This window comes from Lithobates pipiens, unplaced genomic scaffold, assembly GCF_037356315.1.
Source record: "Lithobates pipiens isolate NorthernLeopardFrog02 unplaced genomic scaffold, aLitPip1_a1.2 Scaffold_16, whole genome shotgun sequence".
Classification (NCBI taxonomy): Eukaryota; Metazoa; Chordata; class Amphibia; order Anura; family Ranidae; genus Lithobates; species Lithobates pipiens.
In genome coordinates, this window is record NW_027507748.1 from 148,192,172 (window position 1) to 148,214,279 (window position 22,108).

General features: G+C 40.9%; 1 protein-coding gene across 1 annotated transcript in view; it reads right to left on the reverse strand.

Moving 5' to 3' along the window:
* The window catches only part of SMG6 (SMG6 nonsense mediated mRNA decay factor), a 479,367-nt gene that overhangs the window by 52,808 nt on the left and 404,451 nt on the right, over window positions 1-22,108 (reverse strand). The window contains exons 14-15 of the mRNA XM_077480585.1: window positions 20,276-20,452; window positions 1,634-1,777 (exon numbers count right to left, since the gene is read on the reverse strand). Of these exons, the coding sequence (XP_077336711.1) occupies window positions 1,634-1,777; window positions 20,276-20,452 (321 nt within the window). The remainder of the gene's footprint in view (window positions 1-1,633; window positions 1,778-20,275; window positions 20,453-22,108) is intronic.

Below are 22,108 nucleotides of genomic sequence, written 5' to 3' on the forward strand. Positions count from 1 at the left end.
ATACCAGACCCCCATAAAACGCCCATTCACCAAAAAAGTTTTAAAAAGTAATGAAAACAGACAGTTTGAAAATGTATATATTTTTTTTTAATAAAGGAAGTGTCCCACCCCCCCCTATGTATATCCATCCCCCTTGTGACGCCACAGACTGATGCATGCTGGGACGGTGCTACCAGGTGATGTCACTAGGTGGCCCCGCCCTTACCTATAAAAACGGTCAGACAGCGGATAAGGCATTCAGCGGTCGGCTGCCAATTAGTGCACTGCTTGTTTTTTTTCCAGGTGCAGAGGGCGGTGTGATTGATGATGGGTTTTGAAGAAATTGTCAAAAACTATCTGTGTTACTTTTTTAGTGAATGGGTACTATGTACATTATACTCATTCACATTGGGGGTTGCCAGGATCTGGAGGCCCCCTTCTTAACGGGGGCTTCCAGGTTCTGATAAGCCCCCTGCCTGCAGGCCCCCACAACCACAAACACCCTTGTCCCCCCATCAATATGAGGACAAGAAATTACATATTGCATACAAATTTTATTCAGCCGTGAAGCCCATTGACAGCTGACTCATCAGTTGTTAAGAATGCCGTGGCCGGCTTCCTAGCCAGGCACCTTAAAGAGGGATTTCACTGTAAAAAAAAAATATTAAAAGCCAGCAGCTACAAATACTGCAGCTGCTGACTTAATAAATGGACACTCACCTGTCCCAGGATCCGCCGATGTCAGCAGCCAAGGCCGATCGATCGGCAGCTGCCGCCGCCATTCTAAGTGAGGGAATCAGGGAGTGAAGCGCTGCGGCTTCACTTCCCGGTTCCCTGTTGCGCATGCGCGAGTCGCGCAGAGCAATAAGAATGGTCCGCGCTGTTTCTGGGACCCGTGTGTGCCCCAGCAGACAGCACGCCGGGACAGGAAGAGGCTTATACTCCCGTGGGAGTCTAAGCCTGGAAGTAGGTGCAAATACCTGTCTTAGACAGGTATCTGCACCCCCCCCCCCTGAAAAGTGCAAACTGTGACACCGGAGGGGGGGGGGGTTCCGATGAGCGGAAGTTCCACTTTAGGGTGTAACCCCGCTTTAACAACCAAATTTTACTGTGCCCTGATTGGGCAAAGCCTGCAAATTCGGGTGTTCCCCGAACGGGGTGAACAGCCGATGTTCGCCAGGACTCATGCTTGGGCCAAACTGTTCACCCAATTCTTGCCCAAAGCAAACAATACAGGCTGGATCTGCTGCTGAGTCTAGGTATGTTCCCAAGATGCACATCATGGGTAACATTTTATGGAAACAGTGAGTCCTAAGGTAATAAGCAGTTGGATCTTGATAGAAATGTCAGTCAAAAGAGAAAACAAAAAACAATGGTTTAGAAAACTTTAGAGGATAGAAGTCTAGAAAACTCTAGAGGGATAGAGATCCAGCATAGAAGAAAACTTGAGTCCAGCAGAGTGGGTGGGGTTATAGGAGGATGCACCGGAGGAATTCCTTGTAAAGCTTTTGCCAGTGTTCAAACACCCGAGGGTAGTGTTATAAAACCAATGGGCTATGTATTCCTGTCATGTGATGTACGATTAAAATAATATATTTACAGTAAAACTACACAGACTACAGGAAAGTTGTAGACCACAGTTCAATGTGTGTACCTGAATCTTTTGCTGTCGACGTTTCTGCTCTTCCAGTTTTCTTGCCAGCGCGTGCTTCTTGGCACGCAGTTCTCGGAAATCATGCTCTGCCCCACTGCTGTCTAGATCCGAATCTTCTGTGTACTCCTCGATCACTACATCATCCTGGTAAGAAAAAAAACCCATTTATGAGCAGTTAGTGTGGGATTTACTGTGCACTACTTGCACGAAGTATATTCTTCAATACTTGAAAGATTTACTTCCTTTCAGTGCAGAGGAGATTTCAATAAGTTATATTAAGTTTTTGCTTTCATGTTTCTAGGGCAGATATGAAAATTAAAGTGAAATGTTGGTTGGTTGCTATAGGGAATAGATCTTTTATGCACTTTTATACAATAACTTGGTCCTAACAAGCACTGTCCAGTGGACATGGCGCTGAGACAAATAAGTACTACAAATGGGGTTGTTACAGCAAGGTTACCTTTTTTTTTTTTATAACATTTTCTTTTTTTTTACCTGCTAGTGGAACCATGTTTTCATGATGTTATTTTATATAGCAATTCCTACAAACATCTGGTGGCAATATGAAGGTCCGTGTGACATAATTTAGCAACAACTGTTGTGAAAAATTCTAAAAGTAAAGGCTCCTGGGGTGTGTAATGTTTACCATAGACTTGTTGCGAATAGAGAACAGTAAAAGAAAAAATCATGGTGCACATGGAATCAGTTTATATTTTTTCAACATTATCGATTGGATATTTAGATTAAAAGGGATGTAAAGGCAGCAGGTTTTTTTTTATCTCAATGCATTCTATGCATTAAGATATGCATTAAGATAAAAAAAACCTGTGTGCAGCAGCCCCCCAATACTTACCTGAGCCCCATCTCTATCCAGCAATGTACACATCACCTTGGCTGTCTGGGACTCCCCTCTCGATTGGCTGAGACGCAGCAGCAGTGCCATTGTCTGAACGGACAAGTGCGGAGCTGCAGCTCGGGTGCCCCCATAGCAAACTGCATGCTATGGGGGCACGTGACAGGAGAGAGGGGCCATTAGCACCGAAGAGGTGACTGAGAAGAGGGGCTGCTCTGTCTCAGCAAACCCACTTCACAGAGTAGGCAAGTATAACATGTCGTTTTGATCAGAAAAAAAATTAACCTTTAGGCTGGGTTCACACCGCTGCGGGGGGAGAACCGGATGTGATTCGCACAGCAAATCACATCCGATCTCCGTAGCGCTGCGAGTTCAGCCATACAGATAGTATGGCTGAACTCGCAGCGGTCCCGCAGCAAACTCGCACGGGACCCTTTTTTGGGTCCGCAACGGAATCGGATCGCATGGGGGTTCACACCATGCGATCCGATTCCTGTGCGAGTCGGCAGATCGCACTGCGATATGCCGACGGATCTGGGGGTGTCATTAACATAACATTGACACCCCCAGCCGTCCGCATAGGGCAGTGTGAACTGCCGGCGGGAGGTATGCGATGCGGGAAAACGCCGCGGATTCGCGGCGTTCCCGCATCGCAGCAATGTGAACCCAGCCTTAGTGTCACTTTAAGCTAATTCATGCATTTAAAAAAAAGGTTATAAAGGCAATTTTTTTCCCTACAATAAAAAAAAAAAAAGTTTATACTTACATATCTTCTGTGCAATGGAGCACAGAACGCTCCTTTACCTCTTCTTATGGGGTCCCTCGCTGGCCAATTTCACGAACAGCAGCAGGAGATAATGGCTCCTGCCTCTGTGTCCAATGAGGAGAGGAAGAGCAACTTCTATTGGGACATTGTTTACCTTAATGCAAAGAATGCTTTTGAACCACTTTAATGCAAACTTGTGACTTGTCCACCCCCCCCCCCCCCCCCAAGCATGTACTCACTTCTGCCTTCTTACCATTTGGAGTCAGTAGATTAATAAAATACCCATGTACGTTGAGGCATGGGACTGGGCCAATCAGTGCTGTCATATGGGAGGTCCAAAGGGCCTAAACTACAGCTTCAGCGGGACCTAGCTTACATAAGGCTATCATTTATTACAGCCAGGTTAAATGGAGTGGAGTGTTAGTAAAAGGAAAGTATATGCTCCAGAAATATTCTAAAATAAAGTGAGCTTGTTGCTATACTTTGCATAAGCAAATCATTAGTTCCTGTTGTTGTTACCACTTTCCAGGACATTGGTAGAAAGGATTTCCCTTTTTGGAGGTTGCTGGATATCAACCACCAATTGAGCCAAGTGCATTGGAAAGTCCAAAGCTTGGACCTTCTTGTTCCGGGCTGACAGAGTGGAGTATTGTAGCAGTCTTGAATGAAACTGCGCTTAAGGGATGGCCTCGAAAGAGGCCACCATCTTTCCTAACAACTTCATGCACAGCCCAATGGAAGGATTTCACTTTGTTTTGACAAGTTGAATCAGTTCCTTTATGGAGTTGACTCTTGCCTGGGTTAAGAACACCTTCTTTTGAACGGTATCTATGATCAGCCCCAAGTACTGTAATCTCCTTGATGGTTTTAAGGATGATTTCTCTAGGTTGAGAATCCAGCCTAAGAATTCCAGGTAGCTTACAGCTGAAATTAAAATTTGGTTTAGACCGGTGACTGATCTACTAAAAGCAGATTGTCTAGATAGGCTAGGATAGTTATACCCTGAGCCCTTAACCTGGCTAAAAGAGGAGTCAGGATCTTTGTGAACACACGTTGTGCGGTGGCTAGACCGAACGGCAGAGCCACAAACTGAAAATTATGATTTTCTACCTCGAAGCATGGAAATTTCTGATGAGCGGGAAATATCAGCACGTGGCAATATGCATCCTTGATATCGATCGATGATAAAAATTCCCCTCCTTACAAAATGGAGACAACCGATCGGATTGATGCGAAAAGGACCAGATATTTAAGTGCCGGTTCAGATCTTTGAGATCTAGAATGGGTCTTACCTCCCCATTCGCTTTTGGAACCAAGAAAAGGTTTGAATAAAACCCTGAATCCTGCTCCTCTGTGGGAACCTCTGATATCACCTTCTGGTATAAGAGATGATCCAGAGCTAGAAAGAGACTTCCTTTTCCCTGGATCTCTGGGAACGTTTGATCTTAAAAAACGAGGAGACGGGAATTCTCGGAACTCTAGTTTGTAACCTAGAGAAATAAAGGAAGCCACTCATCTGTCTTGACATTATTCCTGACAGATCTTTGAAAATTGAAGCCTTCCCCACACCCGAGTGAGCATGGTCGTCCCTTCATAAGGAGGCTTTAGAATATTGTTTGATGGGCTTTCTGCCCAAGTCCTCTTTTGGCCCTGGGACTGCCCCTGAGGTCTTCCTCTTGAGCTTGACGGTGGAGGCTGTCGAGACTGCCAAGAGGCAGATGCTCCTGGCACTGGAGAAGATGCATGTTTAAAGGAGCTTAATGGTTAAACTTCTTTACTGGTAAAAGAGAACTTTTTTCGTTAGAAATTCTTTAGATATATTTATCTAAATAGTCTCCAAATAACCGTTCACCATGAAATAGGAAACTGTCCAAGAGGTTCTTACAACGCGTTTCGGCTGACCAACTTTTCAACCATAGGACTCTGCCTGTATGTACCAGTCCTAGCATAAGCCATGAGGCTTGAATAATAGAATGATTCATAGCATCCACTGTAAAACATAGTGCTTCTGATACGTCAGCCCATTGCTGGGCCTGCTGATCAGGAATAATCTTAAGTATCTCTACAAACTGGTCCTTTATGGACTGAGACACTTCAATTGCTGCAAGAGCAGGCTGTGCCACTGAACTTGCCAGAGAAATGTTGTTCTTAATAATAAATTCCAACTTTTTATCTGTTGAATCCTTTAACATTTGTGCATTGTCTACCGGACAAGTGAGATTCTTATTTACCGAGGAGATTGCAGCATCGATTGTTGCCCCCCCCCCATTTCTTATAGATTTCCTTCTCCATAGGCTGAAGTGTAGAAAACTTTTTTGGAGTAAAAAACTGCTTATCCGGGTGTTCCCATTCAGAATACATCAGCTTTTTTTTTAGCCATGAATGGATAGGAAAGGCATACCCAGATGGGGGAGGCTTCAGTGATTTTTAAACTAGAGGTGGGCTCATCAATAGACTGCGCTACAAGCAGCAAAAAAAAATTGAGTGAACTTAGTGAGTGCACCAACAAACTTTCTTGCGAGACTACACCCTCTATATTAGGATCCTCGGAAGAGGAGATATCAGCGTCTTCCTGATCTTTGGGAAGAATTTCCTGATCCCCTGCCCCTTGTACCTCAGGATGAGGTTCCTGAGCACTGGATGGGGATCTGCTATGCTTGGATCCACTATGGAAAGTAATCATAGCATCAATCTTCTGTTCAAAACTTGAAATGGTAGAAGAAAAAACCTTCTGGGTAATATACATAGGGGCCGAAGTGTCCAGCGCTGCTGCAACACCAGTCTCCCCTGACGGCTCACTCTGACCGACTGCATCACTCTCAGAGGAGAATGACATTTTCTTGGACATGGATTTAGGTTGTTGTAAATCAATCAATCCATTAGAACCCTTGGAGGAGTTCCTTGTCCCCCTTCCACTCATAACCTGATGCACAAAGCAGAGGCACTACCAGAAGGAATGCATTCACTGCAAGGGCTATAGTCCAGCAAAATATTGTGGCTATTAATGCCCAGCCTGAAGCAGTAACAATGTGTCAAAAGGAAAAATGCCTGCGTCACCAAACCTGAAAAATGCCACCTCTTTGCTCCTGTGTGCCTCCGCAGCCAGTAACAGCACACAGTGTGCTTTTTAAAAGCTTGCCTCCCCGTGGACCAGGTGAACGCTGACGTGGTTAGCCCCGCCCCCGCATTGCCTACGGCTCCATCCCAGTTTTAAAAAAGATGGGTTTTCCCGCTCGAGCGGCGGACTACAGGTACCCTTGAACCTAGAGCGAGCATGGCTGGGGGGGTTTTACAAAAGCCGCCGAGTGGCTTCTGCGTTTTCCTTTTTTTTTTTGGAAAGAATGGATCCGGGCGCTTTTCCCCCCACGAGACAGGGCAACAGGCAGGGAGACAAATCCCCCCTTAGGCTTACCGGAGGCTCTGTTGCTTCGGCCAGAGGAAAGGAAATGAGGAAGTGTTGCACCAGTGGAGCTCAGCACAGCACAGCACAGCACATCTTTACTCGTAACCAATACCTTAGACACTGGCGAAAAAACAGAGGTACTTCCAGTAGTGGGAGGGGTTACATAGGGAGTGCACTTCTTGTCTTAGGGTGCGTCAGTGTCCATCACCTGATGGTGGCCTATAACCCACATAGTAACTATTATGGCTCTGTGTCCGTTGATGTATGAAAAAAATAAAATAAAGAAATAGTGTTTGCAGATGTACACAGCCATTTAGCTCAGCGAAACAATGGTGACGGGCCATATTTTCTAACCTACTTGATCAATATTTTCCACGATAGCTGCTTAGTGACAGGAGTCTGACACTTCACTTCAACTGCATTTTTGCTACCAAGCTGCCATATAGACCAGATTCTGAAAACTATTAAGCCATCCTTTCTTCTTTGGTATAGAATGGCAGACCTTGCATGTAGTCAAGCATTCAAGCAGTATTAAATGGACGTTGTGTAATTTTACATGCAGGAAAGGGGTTTACTGAATAAGCACCCCCAATAAGCCTCATCAGTGTGCAGATTAGCCTCTACATCTGATCCCTGTGCACGAGGTCCAATATTTACATTCACTTTCACCATGAGATTGTGACTGTCAAAGTCACATTACTTTAAGAGTTGCATTACAAGTTCAGTGTGACATACACACATTTTGTGATTTTATACCACAGTCTGAAGATGGAGCTGGAATTTCCTGTCAGAAGTCAGCACTTAGAGCTGAACCAAGAATTTCCAATCTAACAAATCAGCTTTTTGCGGAAGTTGCACCCCCCCCCCCCCATTTTTGCTGCAACTATAATGGCGTATAAAGACAAAAAAAAAAAAAAAAGATTTTCAACTGGTGCAATTTAATGTGAACATGACCTGGTCTAAATTGCACTCAACTTAGACTATATTCATTTACTGGGCATATTGGATAGTCAGAATCCGGGACACAGCATCATGCACAAAGAGGACAGATGTGGAACTGACCTAGCAAATCCAAGACAGCTGGCATCTATGTTTTTTAATAAAAACAAAAGAAAGTATGAACTAGTGTTTGTTATATTTGTCTGAGTTTCGGCTTTAAGTGTATTTTGTTTAATTTGTACACAGTAAGAAGCCCAAGACCCCTTTGCAAACTTACGCCGCAAATAAAGCACCCCTAACATATGGTACTACCTTATTTTTGTACTTTTAATAGAGATCCTGGAATAGAAGACAAAACTGACAAGCTCAACATTATATTTTCTGAGTCTATACTAGGTTTCAGATGTATAAGCTGTAAGAAAAAAAAAAAAAAAAAAACATTTAGATGGGTGGCAGCATTTTAATTGACAATTGCACAGTTAATGCTCTTGTGCATTCATGTGATCTAGCATACACCTGTGCTTTCAAATCACCATGTCTTGTGGTTGAAAATGGAAATAACGTTTGTGTTCTTTCCAAGACGGGCAATTTGTTGAAAGGGGATCTTTAAATAAGCAGATGAAACAAAAGAAGTGATGGTGGCTACTATTATTTTGGCTTGTCCATGCTATCCCTTCCTGGAGTCCATCCTGAGAAGGAGGAAGGCAGGCAGATCACATAGAACTCAGTCTCACTTCCTCGTCTCTGGGCAACTCATCACAAGCTGAGGTTTCCAAAGAGGTACGTTTCAGCTAGCATGCGGTAAATGTCTGTTGAGATCAGGAGTTATATGTGGCTCCTGGTTAACTTCTGAGAGGTCAAGTGCTAGTCAAAAGGGTATTTAGATTGTATGTTCAGCTTTGCTAAGATGTTGGCTGCCAGAGTCCAACCCACTAACCAAAGGGGAACTTCACACTTACCAAATGACTACAAGCATTAACGACTGTGTGCGAGTGAAAGGAGGAGGGGACACCCCAGTGTCAGCAAAGGGTCACAAGTTCACCACGTCTGGTAGTCAGATCCATGCTCAAAACGTGAGAAAATAGCTACTAGAGAGAAACTCTGCCTATTAAAACATCCACTGATCCATGGCACAAGGATCCAAGCAATTTAAATGTACAAGTGAAAAAAAATCTGTAACCTAACAGAATTCACTAACACTGACGTCAAACAGAATTCCACGTTGGAAGTGTTTTTATTTCTGGTTTCCAAAAAATGCACTGCAAAAACATTTATCATCAGGATATTTTTTCAAAGAACGATTTTTTCCATGTCAGCGGGAAATACTTCAATTAGAAAAAACTGAAGCAAAGCTAAAGATCTGTTGCAGACAGTAACATGATTTGATACACAAATCAAATATATTACACATACAAAAAAAATTAAAATACAAAAAAGTGTGTATGTATATATATATATATATATATATATATATATATATATATATATATATATATATATATATATATATATATATATATATATATATATATATATAAACCTGCTGGCTTTCAAGGAAATATGTGGCCTTCTTAACCTTACTAGCTTTGTTTTAGCTGCCAACTCCTCCTCTTCTTTTAATTACAACAAATTGAAAGATAATTAGGCTATGTTCAAAACAGGTGAAAGCAATTCAACAAAAGCTGCCATGATAGCATAAGCAGGCTGCCAATGTTTACCACCTCCTGAAAATACTAGTTGCTTGGCTATCATGCAGACCCTTCAACTTCACAGACCTAAAAAGTATGCAGAACAGATATCTGAAGTCACAGGGTATATACTGATCTAGGCCAGAAACTCAATTTAGAGTCAGACAGAAAAACAGCATTTTGTGGTTGGCAATGACAGTTTACATACTTCTCTAAGCATAGTTCACACAAATTCCCCACAGAAATGACATAGCCAACTGCAGCATGCATTATTATCTGCAATGTGCATCACCATCATTTTATAAACAAAAACAAAAAACTTTCTGCACAAGCTAGTGTGGATGAGCCATATATGAGCAGTACGCACTGAAAGTAGGCAGTTAAATAAAATGTAAAATTGTTCTTCTTTAGATAAAGTGTATTACAGCAAAATAAAATGCTAAACCTATTTAGCTTCCTGTTCATGAAAAAAAAGTATATTATCTATATACGTTTGAAAGGTGTTTAGTTAAAGTATAAAACCAGGCTGCTTTTTATCTAAGGATATGTCAAGAAAGACACTTTCATTTTTATTTTAAGTTTGAACTTCACATAGTTCATCTGAAAATTTTAATACCATTATAAACACAAGGAAAAGAAAATGAGTAAAATATATATATATATATATATATACACACACACACACACACACACACACACACACACACAGGTTTTACCCCCGTCATAACTAGGGCATTTTTTGCTATTCGCCACTGCGCCATTTTAACTGCAATACTGTACCCAAATTAAATTGATATATATATATATATATATATTTTTTTTTTTTTTTACACAAATAGAGCTTTCTTTTGGTGGTATTTGATTTACCACTGGGTTGTTAATTTTTATTACATAAATGAAAAAAGACAAAAAAATTTAAAACAATATTTTTTTTACTTTCTGCTATAAAATATATCCAATAAAAAAAATAATAATAATCTAATTTCTTTAGAAATGTAGGGTTAAATGTATTCTGCTACAGGTCTTTGATAAAAATAAAAATCCCAATAAGTGTATATTGATTGGTTTGTGTATACATTATAGCTTCTACAAACTATGGTATATATACTGCTGACCGACTTGTGCTGTACTGAATGACAGCACAAATCAGGCAGTATATATAATGTGGGTGGGCCTTAGGCCATTACATACAGATACAGTACTGTGCAAAAGTTTTGGGCAGGTGAAGAATGCTTTCAAAAATATTTTACAGGGCAAAGTGAACCAATAGAGAATATTCTAAATCAAATCAACATTTGGTGTGACTACCCTTTGACTTCAATCTGGCATCAATTCTCAGGCCGCGTACACACGGGCGGACTGTCCGCCCAACTAGGTTCGTCAAACAGTTTGACAAACAGTCCGTTCAAAATTTGCATGAGCGGACTTGACCACACACGACGAACGAACAGTCCGCTGAAAACTTGCGCGATGACGTGAACGGCACGTACGACGGGACGAGAAATTCGGCGTCCGATACACTGCAATGCAACCTTCGCCGTGTAAATCCTTTCTGAGCATGCGCGGAACTTAGTTTGACGAACAAGCCTACACACGAGCGGATTGTCCGCTCAAACCAAGTTTCAGCAGACAGTCTTACGGAAATTCCGAAAAACTTTGTTCGTCAGACTGTCCGCTGAAACTGTCCGCTGAAGCCCACACACGAGCGGACTGTCCGCTGAAACACTGTTCAGCGGACAAAGTTGGACGAACAGTCCGCCCGTGTGTACTCGGCCTCACACTTGCACAATTTGTGCACATTCAAAAAGTCAGGGATTTTGTAGGATTAGAATTTGGTGTAATATTTAACAATTATACCAAGCGGGTTATAATGAAAAAATTTCATATCCAAGTTAAAACACAGTCAACTTAAACAAAAATAGCCGTGTAGGAGGATTATAACTCGGTGAGGAACAGCCAAACTCTGATACTAGGGTGAGGTTGTGGAAGACCGTTTCATGTTACAGGTAGGCACCAAAGCAAGACTGAGCACAGCAAAAAGACACAAGGTAGTTGTACAGCAGCAGCAAGGTCTCAGCTAGGCAAAGATTTCAAAGCAGACTGGGGTTTCAAGATGTGCTGTTCAAGTTCTTGTGAAGAAGTGCAAGGAAATGGGCAATGTTAATGCAGCAGATGAAAGGCAAATCTCGCTTACTTCCGTTCAACATTAGAATATGTACAGCAGTGCCATCAGCGCAGAACTGGCAGAAGCCAGTGGGACCCAGGTACACCCATCTACTGTCTGGAGAAGTCTGTCCAGAAGTTGTCTTCGTGGAATAATTGTGGCCAAAAAGCCATATTTTCAACGTGGAATAAAGGCTAAGTGACTCAACTATGCAGGAAAACAGGAACAGGGGTGCAGAAAAACGGCAGCAAGTGCTCCAGATTGAGGAGTCAAAATATGAAATATCTGACTGTAGCAGGAGGCAGTTTGTTCACCGAAGGGCTGGAGAGCGGTACAATAATGTGTCAGATGGCAGTGAAGTAAAGCATGGTGGAGGTTCCTTGTACATTTGGAGCTGTATTTCTGCAAATGGGGTTGAAGATTTGGTCAGGATCAATGGTGTGCTCAATGATGAGAAATACAGACATATATTTATCCATCAGCCAGACAAACAGGGAGGCGTGATTGTCCCAAATGTATTCAGCAGCAGGACAACGATCCCAAACATACTGTGCTGTTACATTTATTCTGTAAGAATTTATATAGTCACTTTCTTAGTTACTTTTTTTAACTATTGTTTACTTGGTCTCGGTATAGTTGGTTATTATTCTATCATCTCGTGGTTATTGCACCATCTTTTTCTGTTTTCTTATCTGAGTTTCGCCCATTTTTGGGATGCATTTCCTGTTCCTTCACACGGTCTTGTGGGGATAAAGATGGGCACTTGTCTCAAGGACACATGAGATTTGCTCGCATCTGAGGACACAACATCATGCTTTTACCTGCAAATACCATATTTTCAATTATCTACCGCATCCTGTAGTCTACTGTAACTGCTGCAGTCAATAAAGATCTTGTGGACGGAAAAGTGTGTTTGGTGAGTTCAGCTATCTGATAAAGACTGCCTGCAGTGAGTACATCTGCTTATACAGGTCAAGCATAGAGGTCTCAGCAAGGGATAAGTCACTATAACCGTTGTTCAGAATACATATAGCCAATGTCATCTTCAATGTAAAGAAGAAAGAGGAGTCCTGGAAGCGATGGTTTGCCCCCCCCCCCCCACAGACCCCGGATCCCAACCATAGAGTCTGCCTGAGATTACATGAAGGGAAAGAAGAATTTGAGGCAGCCTACATCCACAGAAGATCTGTGTTTAGTTCTTCAAAATGTTTGGAACAACCTACTTACCGAGTTCCTTCAAAAACCGTGTGCAAGTGTACTTAGAAGAATTGATGCTGTTTAAAGCAAAGGGAGTTCGCTTTTGTTAATTTCATTTACATTTTTGTAATTGATAAAAAAAATAAACTAACATTTCCATTTCTGAAAATATTCTTAACCGCTTCCCATCTAGCCTTTGTACATAAAAAGCTGGCTGGAAGCAGCATCAATGCGGGTGGACGTACCCGTATTTCCTCCCACATTGCCTGCACATGCACGCTCTGTATGTGTAAATACATCATTGTAATATGCAATCACAGTATTAAAAAAAAAAAAAAGCTGGTCAACCCCCCCCCCCAAAAAAACTGTAAAGAAAAATGATAAAAGTCAGTCCACCTAATTACCACCACATAGTCATGTTGGCCTTAATTACTGACATACTCGTTACAGTGTCCACTGCCCTGATTCTCCAGGGCCTCCAAAAATGTGATAGGTAGTCCAGAAATTAGGTGTGTAGTTTATGCGCCTAAAACGCCTAAATGTGGTCCTTGGATTTTGGGCACCTCTATACAGCTAGGCTGTGAAATCTCACATATGGAATCAATCCCCATACTTGGGAGGAGTAGCTGAATATGTTTTGGGTGTAATTATAAGTCTGCCTATGATGTATGTGAGAAATCACTTAAAATGATAACTTTGCGTCAAAAAAATTAAATGTTTCTAATTTTCCAAAAATTTTTGATAAAAACAAAAATTACAACTTCAAAACACATACCATGCCTCTTTCTAAACACCTTGCATGGTCTACTTTCCAAAAACGGGTCATTTGAGGACTATTTGTTCTGGCATTTTAGGGTCATTACATCAGGACTAAGTGATTTTTAAACATATAGTTACCATAGTTTGTAAACTCTAACTTTCACACAGACCAAATAACATACAAATATTTGGGTTATTTTTACCAAAGAAATGTAGCAGTACACATTTAGACCTAAATTTATGAAAAAAATATTTTTTTAATTGCAAAATTTTAGAAAAAGCCAACATTTTTTGGGGGTCTTTTATATAGCAAAAAATTAAAAACCCAGTGGAGATTAAACAATACCAAAAGAAAACTATTTCAAAATACGCTAAAAATTTAATTTGGGTACAGTGTTGCGCGCCTGAGTAGTTGTCATTCTAAGTATGACAGAGCTGAAATCTGAAAACTGGTCTGGGCTGGAAGTGGGTGAAAGTGTCCGGGCTTACACATTTGTCTTATATACAGTAAGGGAAAAAAGTATTTGATCCCCTGCTGATTTTGTACATTTGCCCACTGATAAAGAAATTATCAGTCACCAGAAAAACTAATTTAAAAAAGTTAAATTGATTTGCATTTTAATGAGTGAAATAAGTATTTGACCCCTTCGCAAAACATGACTTAGTACTTTGGAAAAACCCTTGTTAGCAATCAGAGGTCAGACGTTTCCTGTACTTGGCTACCAGGTTTGCACACATCTCAGGAGGGATTTCGTTCCACTCCTCTTTGCAGATCCTCTCCCAAGTCATTATGGTTTCGAGGAGGATGTTTGACAACTTGAACCTTCAGCTCCGTCCACATATTTTCCATGGGATTAAGGTCTAGAGACTGGCTAGGCCACTCCAGGACCTTAATGTACTTCTTCTTGAGCCACTCCATTGTTGCCTTGGCCATGTATTTTGGGTCATTGTCCTGCTGAAATACCTATCCACGACCCATTTTCAATGCCCTAGATGAGGAAAGGAGCCAAGATGGCCACATCCATTGTCCCTTTGATGCTGGGAAGTTGTCCTGTCAAAGAAAAAAATGCTATACTAAAAGAAGGTAGGTATAGAATAGTGCCAAAAAAGAGAGCCTCGGAGATAGTGTCCTGTCCCCTTAGCAGAAAAACACCCCAAAAGCCTAATGTTTCCACCTCCATGTTTGACCGTGGGGATGGTGTTCTTGGGGTCATAAGCAGCATTCCTCCTCCAAGCACAGTGAATTGAAGCCAATAAGCTCGATTTTGGTCCCATCTGACCACAACACTTTCACCCAGTTCGCCTCTCATTCAGATGTTCATTAGCAAACTTCAGACAGGCCTGTACATGTGCTTTCTTGAGCAGGGAGGCTTTTCGAGCGCTTGTTTTCTTGGTGACTATGGTCCCAGCTGCCTTGAGATCATCAACGAGATTCTCCTGCGTAGTTCTGGGCTGATTCCTCACCGTTCTCATGATCATCAACACTACACAAGGTGAGATGTTGCCTGGAGCCCCAGACCGAGGGAGATTGACAGTTATTTTGTGTTTCTTCCATTTGCGAATAATTGGAACAACTGTTGTCACCCTCTCACCAAGCTGCTTGGCGATGGGTCCTGTAGCCCATTCCAGCCTTGCGGAAGTCTACAATCTTGTCTCTGACATCTTTTGCACAGCTCTTTGGGAGAGCAGATAACTGTGTGGATGTTGTGTGTATATTGTATACACACACACACATACATACATACATACATACATACATATATATATATATATATATATATATATATATATACACACACACACACAGAGTTGAAAGTAGATCTTAAGTTAAAACAATTTTTTTCTTTTGTTTAAATTTATTTTTGAATAGAGCAGGTGATGGTTAGAACCCAATATATTCTTTCCTTGATCTGAGTCACGTTAGGGGGACGACTACTGTCTTGTGTAGACACGGCAAAAAGTGAAAGAAAAGGTCTCCAAAATGAGAGGAACCTGCCCTTTACTCAAACTGGTGTCCCCACTAGGAAATAGCATTCCTATTTCTGTTTTAGTGGCACCTAAACCCTTGCATTGTCAATATTCATCCCAATGACAATGTTTCCCGGGACAAATATGACCAGCAAGAACGCAGCCATAAAAACTTGACAGATGTTCCTACCCTTCTTTATACTCTATCCAAAACGAATATATATATATATATATATATATATATATATATATATATATATATATATATATATATATATATATATATATATATAAAAGTTTTGGCTTTGGACAATGTTTGCAGGTCTTTTATGAACACTCTTTAAAAAGGAGGCACAGGCAAAAAATGTCTTCCTCATTGAATTGAAAAATGACTTTAGCTATTCTGTAATTTTCTTTTTTTTTTAGTCCTCGTGTATGCGGCCATTTTGGCAAGTCTTTACTGAAACCTTTAACCACCATATATAATACAGAGAACATACTGTTCCTGCGTCCAACCACATCTAAAACCAAACAAAAGGAGGTTTTGCAGAGGCCCTATGCCTATTTAATCTTATATCTAAGGAACCATCATAGTGGTGATCTAATTTGATAACAGGGAGGTCTTGCTGAAAAATAGATTATACATGGGCACCTTGGTTCACCTAACAAAAAGGCACTGCATATAATTATTCCGGTCTTGCATCTTCAATCCTGGACATTTAATGTCAAAGAACTATTAGTATCAGTAACTATAGCCAGCAAACATGTTTTAACATGCAGAAAATAAATAGCTTGGTATTAAACTCAAAACCATTATTTTAAATATTGTAACTTACCTATTCTTATGCGAGTTGGCTGCAAAGGTTTTTTTTATAAGTTTTTTTCTATTATTTTCATTTTGTGATCCAACCAGTAACAATTCCTGTCCATGGGGTGTCTCTACTATGGTTGGATGAGCCATGGAGACACCTTTGGACAGTAGCATTGCCAATCTGGGGAAAGGGCAATATTAGATGCAATAGCAGGATTTAGATGAACTTGACCAAGAAATTAAAGTCAAACTCCCACTATAACTTTTTAAGAATTTACAGTAACAGTTTTTTTTCCCCTTTTAGGATAAACATTTTACATAAATTAATAAAAGCTGACCATAGTAAGCACCTGTCAGTGTTGAATGATTTGTAGCAGCACTCAAATTGCCACTTTTGCAGGACAGCTTGATCTATTAAATTCAGTTGAAAAAAAGACTGTCAGGATCCCAAGGTAAAAATAAAGGAAAAAAAAAAAAAAAAGCTGCAAAACAATACATTTTTGCTTTGGGTTTATTATCCCTTAATAGACATGAAACCCCTTTCTTCTCGCTGTGTATAGATAAATGCTATACAGCACGAAGCCCTGTGCTGGGGAAATATAAATCTACATTTCCCCTTGGAACTAGGAGCATGCAGTACTGATGTATTGGTTTTGGACTTATAGTCGGGAACCAATAATAGTGGTTCTCCATCATATGATCATAGCCAATCATGGTAGCTGTCATCATGCGTTACAAAGTGCATGGCACATGGATAGTGGTCTGTGGTTGTTTAAGGGAAAAAATTTATTTTGTGTGCACACACACACACAAACACACATATATATTATACACACACTATATATATATATATATATATATATATATATATATATATATATTATACACACACACTATATTATATATATATGCACCCCTCACATTTTTTAAAATATTTTAATAGTTTCATGTGACAACAATGACGAAATGACACTTTGCTACAATATAATGTAGTGAGTGTACAGCTTGTATAACAGTGTACATTTTCTGTTCCCTCAAAATAACTCAACACACACCCATTAATGTCTAAACCGCCGGCAACAAAAGTGAGTACACCCCTAAGTGAAAATGTCCAAATTAGCCATTTTCCGCCCCCGGTGTCATGTGATTCGTTAGCGTTACAAGGTTCCAGGTGTGAATGGGATGCAGGCATGTTAAATTTGGTGTTATTGCTCTGACTCTACACTGGTCACTGGAAGTTCAACATGGCACCTCATGGCAAAGAGCTCTCTGAGGATCTGAAAAAAGAATTGTTGGCCTAGGCTATAAGAAGATTGCCAAGGCCCTGGAACTGAGCTGTAGCACAGTGGCCAAGACCATACAGCAGTTTAACAGGATAGGTTCAACACAGAACAGGCTTCGCCTTGGTCGACCAAAGGAGTTGAATGCACGTGCTCAACGTCATATCCAAAGGTGGTCTTTGGGAAATAGACGTATGAGTGCTGCCGGCATCGCTGCAGAGGTTGAAGGGGTGGGGGGGCAGCCTGTCAGTGCTAAGACCATACGCCGCACACTGCATAAAATTGGTCTGCATGGCCGTCACCCCAGAAGGAAGCCTCTTCAAAAGATTATGCACAAGAAAACCCGTAAACAGTTTGCTGAAGACAAGCAGACTAAGGACATGGATTACTGGAACCATGTCCTGTGGTCTGATGAGACCAAGAGAAACTTATTTGGTTCAGATGGTGTCAAGCATGTATGGACAGCAACCAGGTGAGGAGTACAAAGAAAAGTGTGCTTTGCCTACAGTCAAGCATGGTGGTGGGCGAGTCATGGTCTGGGGCTGCATGAGTGCTGCTGGCACTGGGGAGATACAATTCGTTGAGGGTACCATAAATGCCGACATACTGAAGCAGGGCATGATCCCCTCCTGTCGGAGGGCAGTATTCCAACATGAGAAAGAACCCAAACATACCTCCAAGATGACCACTGCCTTGTTGAAGAACCGGAGGGCAAAGGTGATGGACAGGCAAAGCATGTCTCCAGACCTAAACCCTATTGAACATCTGTGGGGCATCGTCAAAAACAGAAGGTGGAGGAGCACAAGGTCTCGAACATCCGCCAGCTCCGTGATGTCATCGTGGAAGAGGACTCCAGTGTCAACCTGTGAAGCTCTGGTGAACTCCATGCCCAAGGGGGTTAAGGCAGTGCTGGGAAATAAAATGGTGGCCACACAAAATATTGACACTTTGGGACAAATTTAGACATTTTCACTTAGGGGTGTACTCACTTTTGTTGCCAGCGGTTGAGACATTAATGGCTGTGTGTTGAGTTATTTTGAGTGGGCAGAACATTTACACTGCTATACAAGCTGTACATTCACTACTTTATATTGTAGCAAAGTTTTAATTCTTCAGTGCCATCACATGAAAAGATAGAATAAAATATTTACAAAAATGTGAGGGGTGTACTCACTTTTGAGATACTGTATATATTCTGTAAATAATTTAGGTATTAAAACCAGTTATTCAGCTAGGGTGAAGTTAACAGAAGTTGCTAATTTCAGTCTGGGCATCTATATTTCTATGACCAGTAGTCACAAATCAGTTAAACATGCATGGTAACACTGACGAAAATATAACTGTGAAACGTTAGAGTTTGGATTTCGAGTAATTATATACTGTTACAGTGGAACTCCTGCCGAAATGTATTTGTGTTTTGGTTGCCGTAAACTGCGTTGCAAACACTTCCACCTACTTCCTGTCATGGCCACAGGTGGTCATTGAATAGAGAGTGAATGAACAGCTCTCCAACAAAAAAATTAAATAAATACACACACACATATACATATATATATATACATACATATATATATAAATATATATATATACACATATAAATATACACACACACACACATTATATACATATATATATATATACACACTATATCTATATCTATATATATATATATCTATATCTATATCTATATATATATATATATACACACACACACACACACACATACACACACACACACACACACACATACATATATATATATACATACACGTATACATACACACTTGTTTTTTTTTTTCTGATTCTACTAGAAAAAATATACGGTTTAGTCTTTATTACTCACTCCCCCCCCCCCCCCCCCCACGTCCACCCAATATAAATTTCCACACATTTCCCATTTTGGGTATAGGTGGCCACTGGAACAGGAAGCGAGAGGAAATCTCCCCCAACGGGGCCAAGATTTACAAGTTGTAATTTGCTTCCTGCATACCAGAGCCTTTAAATAATATTTTTTTTAAATAATAGTTCAGCTGGAGCTTGACTTTAAGACATTTTCTTCATTTCAAATTTTTTTTTTTTTGCCACATTTGCATGTCATTGGTATAGATTTTCAATAAGAACCATAAATGAGTATAGGAATAATATGTTTTATAGCAGTAAAGGAGAATGAACAATAGTCCAGATATGTTCAGATTCCATGTGGCTGGCCATGAAGCATACACACTGCACATTTAGCTAAGAACAAGCATATAGGAGGTTGTGTGGTGCATTTGCCTCAAACTCCTTAATCAGATCAGGATGTGAGGGACAGATTGGGTTCAGTGGAGGGGGTAGTGGGATGGGTGCCGTCAGCTCTTCCTGTACGTGTCAAGTAGACTTCAATTCACCCTATGAGCAACACCAAGATGTACGCCCACAAACTTTATCCCTAATATGAACTCGGCACCCCCTCCCTTTCTCTTCTTTCTCCCGTCCCGGCTGCAACACATTATTACTTAAAAAAAAAAAAACAGAAATGAAAATAATAGCAGCAGATGATGAATGGAGTAGATAGACAGGGACAATGGAAAATAAGCTATAGGATGATACAAGAAAGAATGCACGCACACAAAATAGGGATGACATGCCTATACAGACTTTAAAGACTGGCATAACACAAATTACACTGGAGTACTTTTTTGGCAAGGCACTTAAGCATCCAATTATTTAAAAAAAATAACAAAAGCCTGAGAGACTGGCTTTTCTGAGTTGCTTGCATTTCTTACCACTGGCTCAGTGGGTAAACCCCAGTCTCCCCCATTTTTTAACCAATACCTGATCTTCCAGTTGGTTTCCCTCCGGGCTTCCCGTTTCCTTTCCTATGGCTTCTGGGACGGGTGCCACTGACACATACTTTCCACCCTTGAATGCCAGCAGAGGCTCTTCTTGTCCGCACAGTGCTTCCAGGAAATATTTCAGGACTGTGACCCGCTTACAATCCGCAGCAATAATCTGAAGGGGGAGAAGGAGGGAGAAGAGATAATGAGAAAGGAAAACACTGAGCAGAGGCAGGAGAAAAGGGCCAAGTGTTTCGTTAACCCTCTGAATCTTCCAGTTCATTTAATACTACATGATCTGGAGTGAAGATGCAGAGTGTGTAATGGCGTGTGGGCTTATAGTAAGTAACCAGAGTCCCTCTAACACAGCATTTTTTTTTTTCTAAGGAAAAAAAATAAAAATAAGAAACTAAAAGGAAAATGAGATGAAATGTGCGATTAAGTGTCAAAAGGAGAGACAGACTATTTCTGAATTACACCTCTCACTATGCTAAAAGAGCATACAGATAATAGTAGTTCCACAACAACCAAAAAGACAAGTTGCTTAATGTTAGATCAAATTAGGAATGCCAATAGACCACTGGCATGGCACAGGTTCTTAATTTTTAGAACTGTGGCCTTAAAAAAATAAATAAAGATAAATAAAGGGAATAATTTCTAAAGTCATTATTATTACACAAGAAAGTGACACAAACTAGTTAAACTTTGCAAAAAAACAAAACAAGTGGTAAAAGCATACATAAAAGGTCCTAATCATCATCACCACCACTATAAAAAAAAAATCTACACTATATTTGTACTGTGTTATTAAACTAAGCATTTCACGGTATACATAAAGGAGTCTGATTTTGTTCTCGTTTTGTTACTGTGGTATTATTCTCAGGCAACCAGTCTGACACTTCAGAAATAAACCATAAAATGTTCATTGTGTTCTTACTCGTCTTTAATAGGCACTGCCTTACTTATTAAAGGGACTTTCCATATCAAAATGTATCCATAATCAACATGCTGTAAAAGTTGATCTGTTGGCCTGATCACAAAAGGCAGCATTCTGAGAATTTATTAGTCAAAGTGCTGTGATTTGGTAATCAACTTTAGCTTTTTATTTATGGCAGTTCTGGCATTTAGTCCTGCAATACTGGGCCTTGCATGGAGGTAAAAGTGGTGTAGTTTCACTGCGTTTAGGTAACCAGATCTACAGATAAAGGCTTGGGCCTAGCATAGTACAAGTAAACCTGAATAAGTAGGACATGGTGGCCATTTCTAGCAAGAAGGCATATGCTTAAAATGACATTAAAAGGTCCTTTTTTTTTTAAACATGTTATACTTGTTCTCGTGCCCCCTGCCGGCGTTCCAGCCCCCTCCCTTCTGCAAGCAGCATAGCAAGCAGCATTGTATAGGGCACCTGAGCCGCTACTCCATATGTCCATTCACACACAAATCATGGCTCGATCCTGCCCTCGCTCACTGGCTGTAATGGACACAGGTTTTTTACCATCATGCATACAATGCACGTAGCTAAAAAACCTTGAGCCACATGTGCCCTTTAAGACACGGCATTGTGGTCATGCGTGCCTGCCACAAGCTCTGCGAGTGTGATCGCGAGTCCTGTGGAATAAATGTCCACGGGGATACCCGCGATTGTCTCACGGAGAGGAAGAACGGGGAAATTCTGATGTAAACAAGCATTTCCCCATTCTTGCTAGTGAAAGGACACTGATCATAGCTCTCTGTGATTGGGAGCGGTGATCAGTGTTGTGCCACGCGTAGCCCATCCCCCCTACAAGTTATAACACATCCTAGGACACTCTTAACCCCTGGAGCCCCCCCC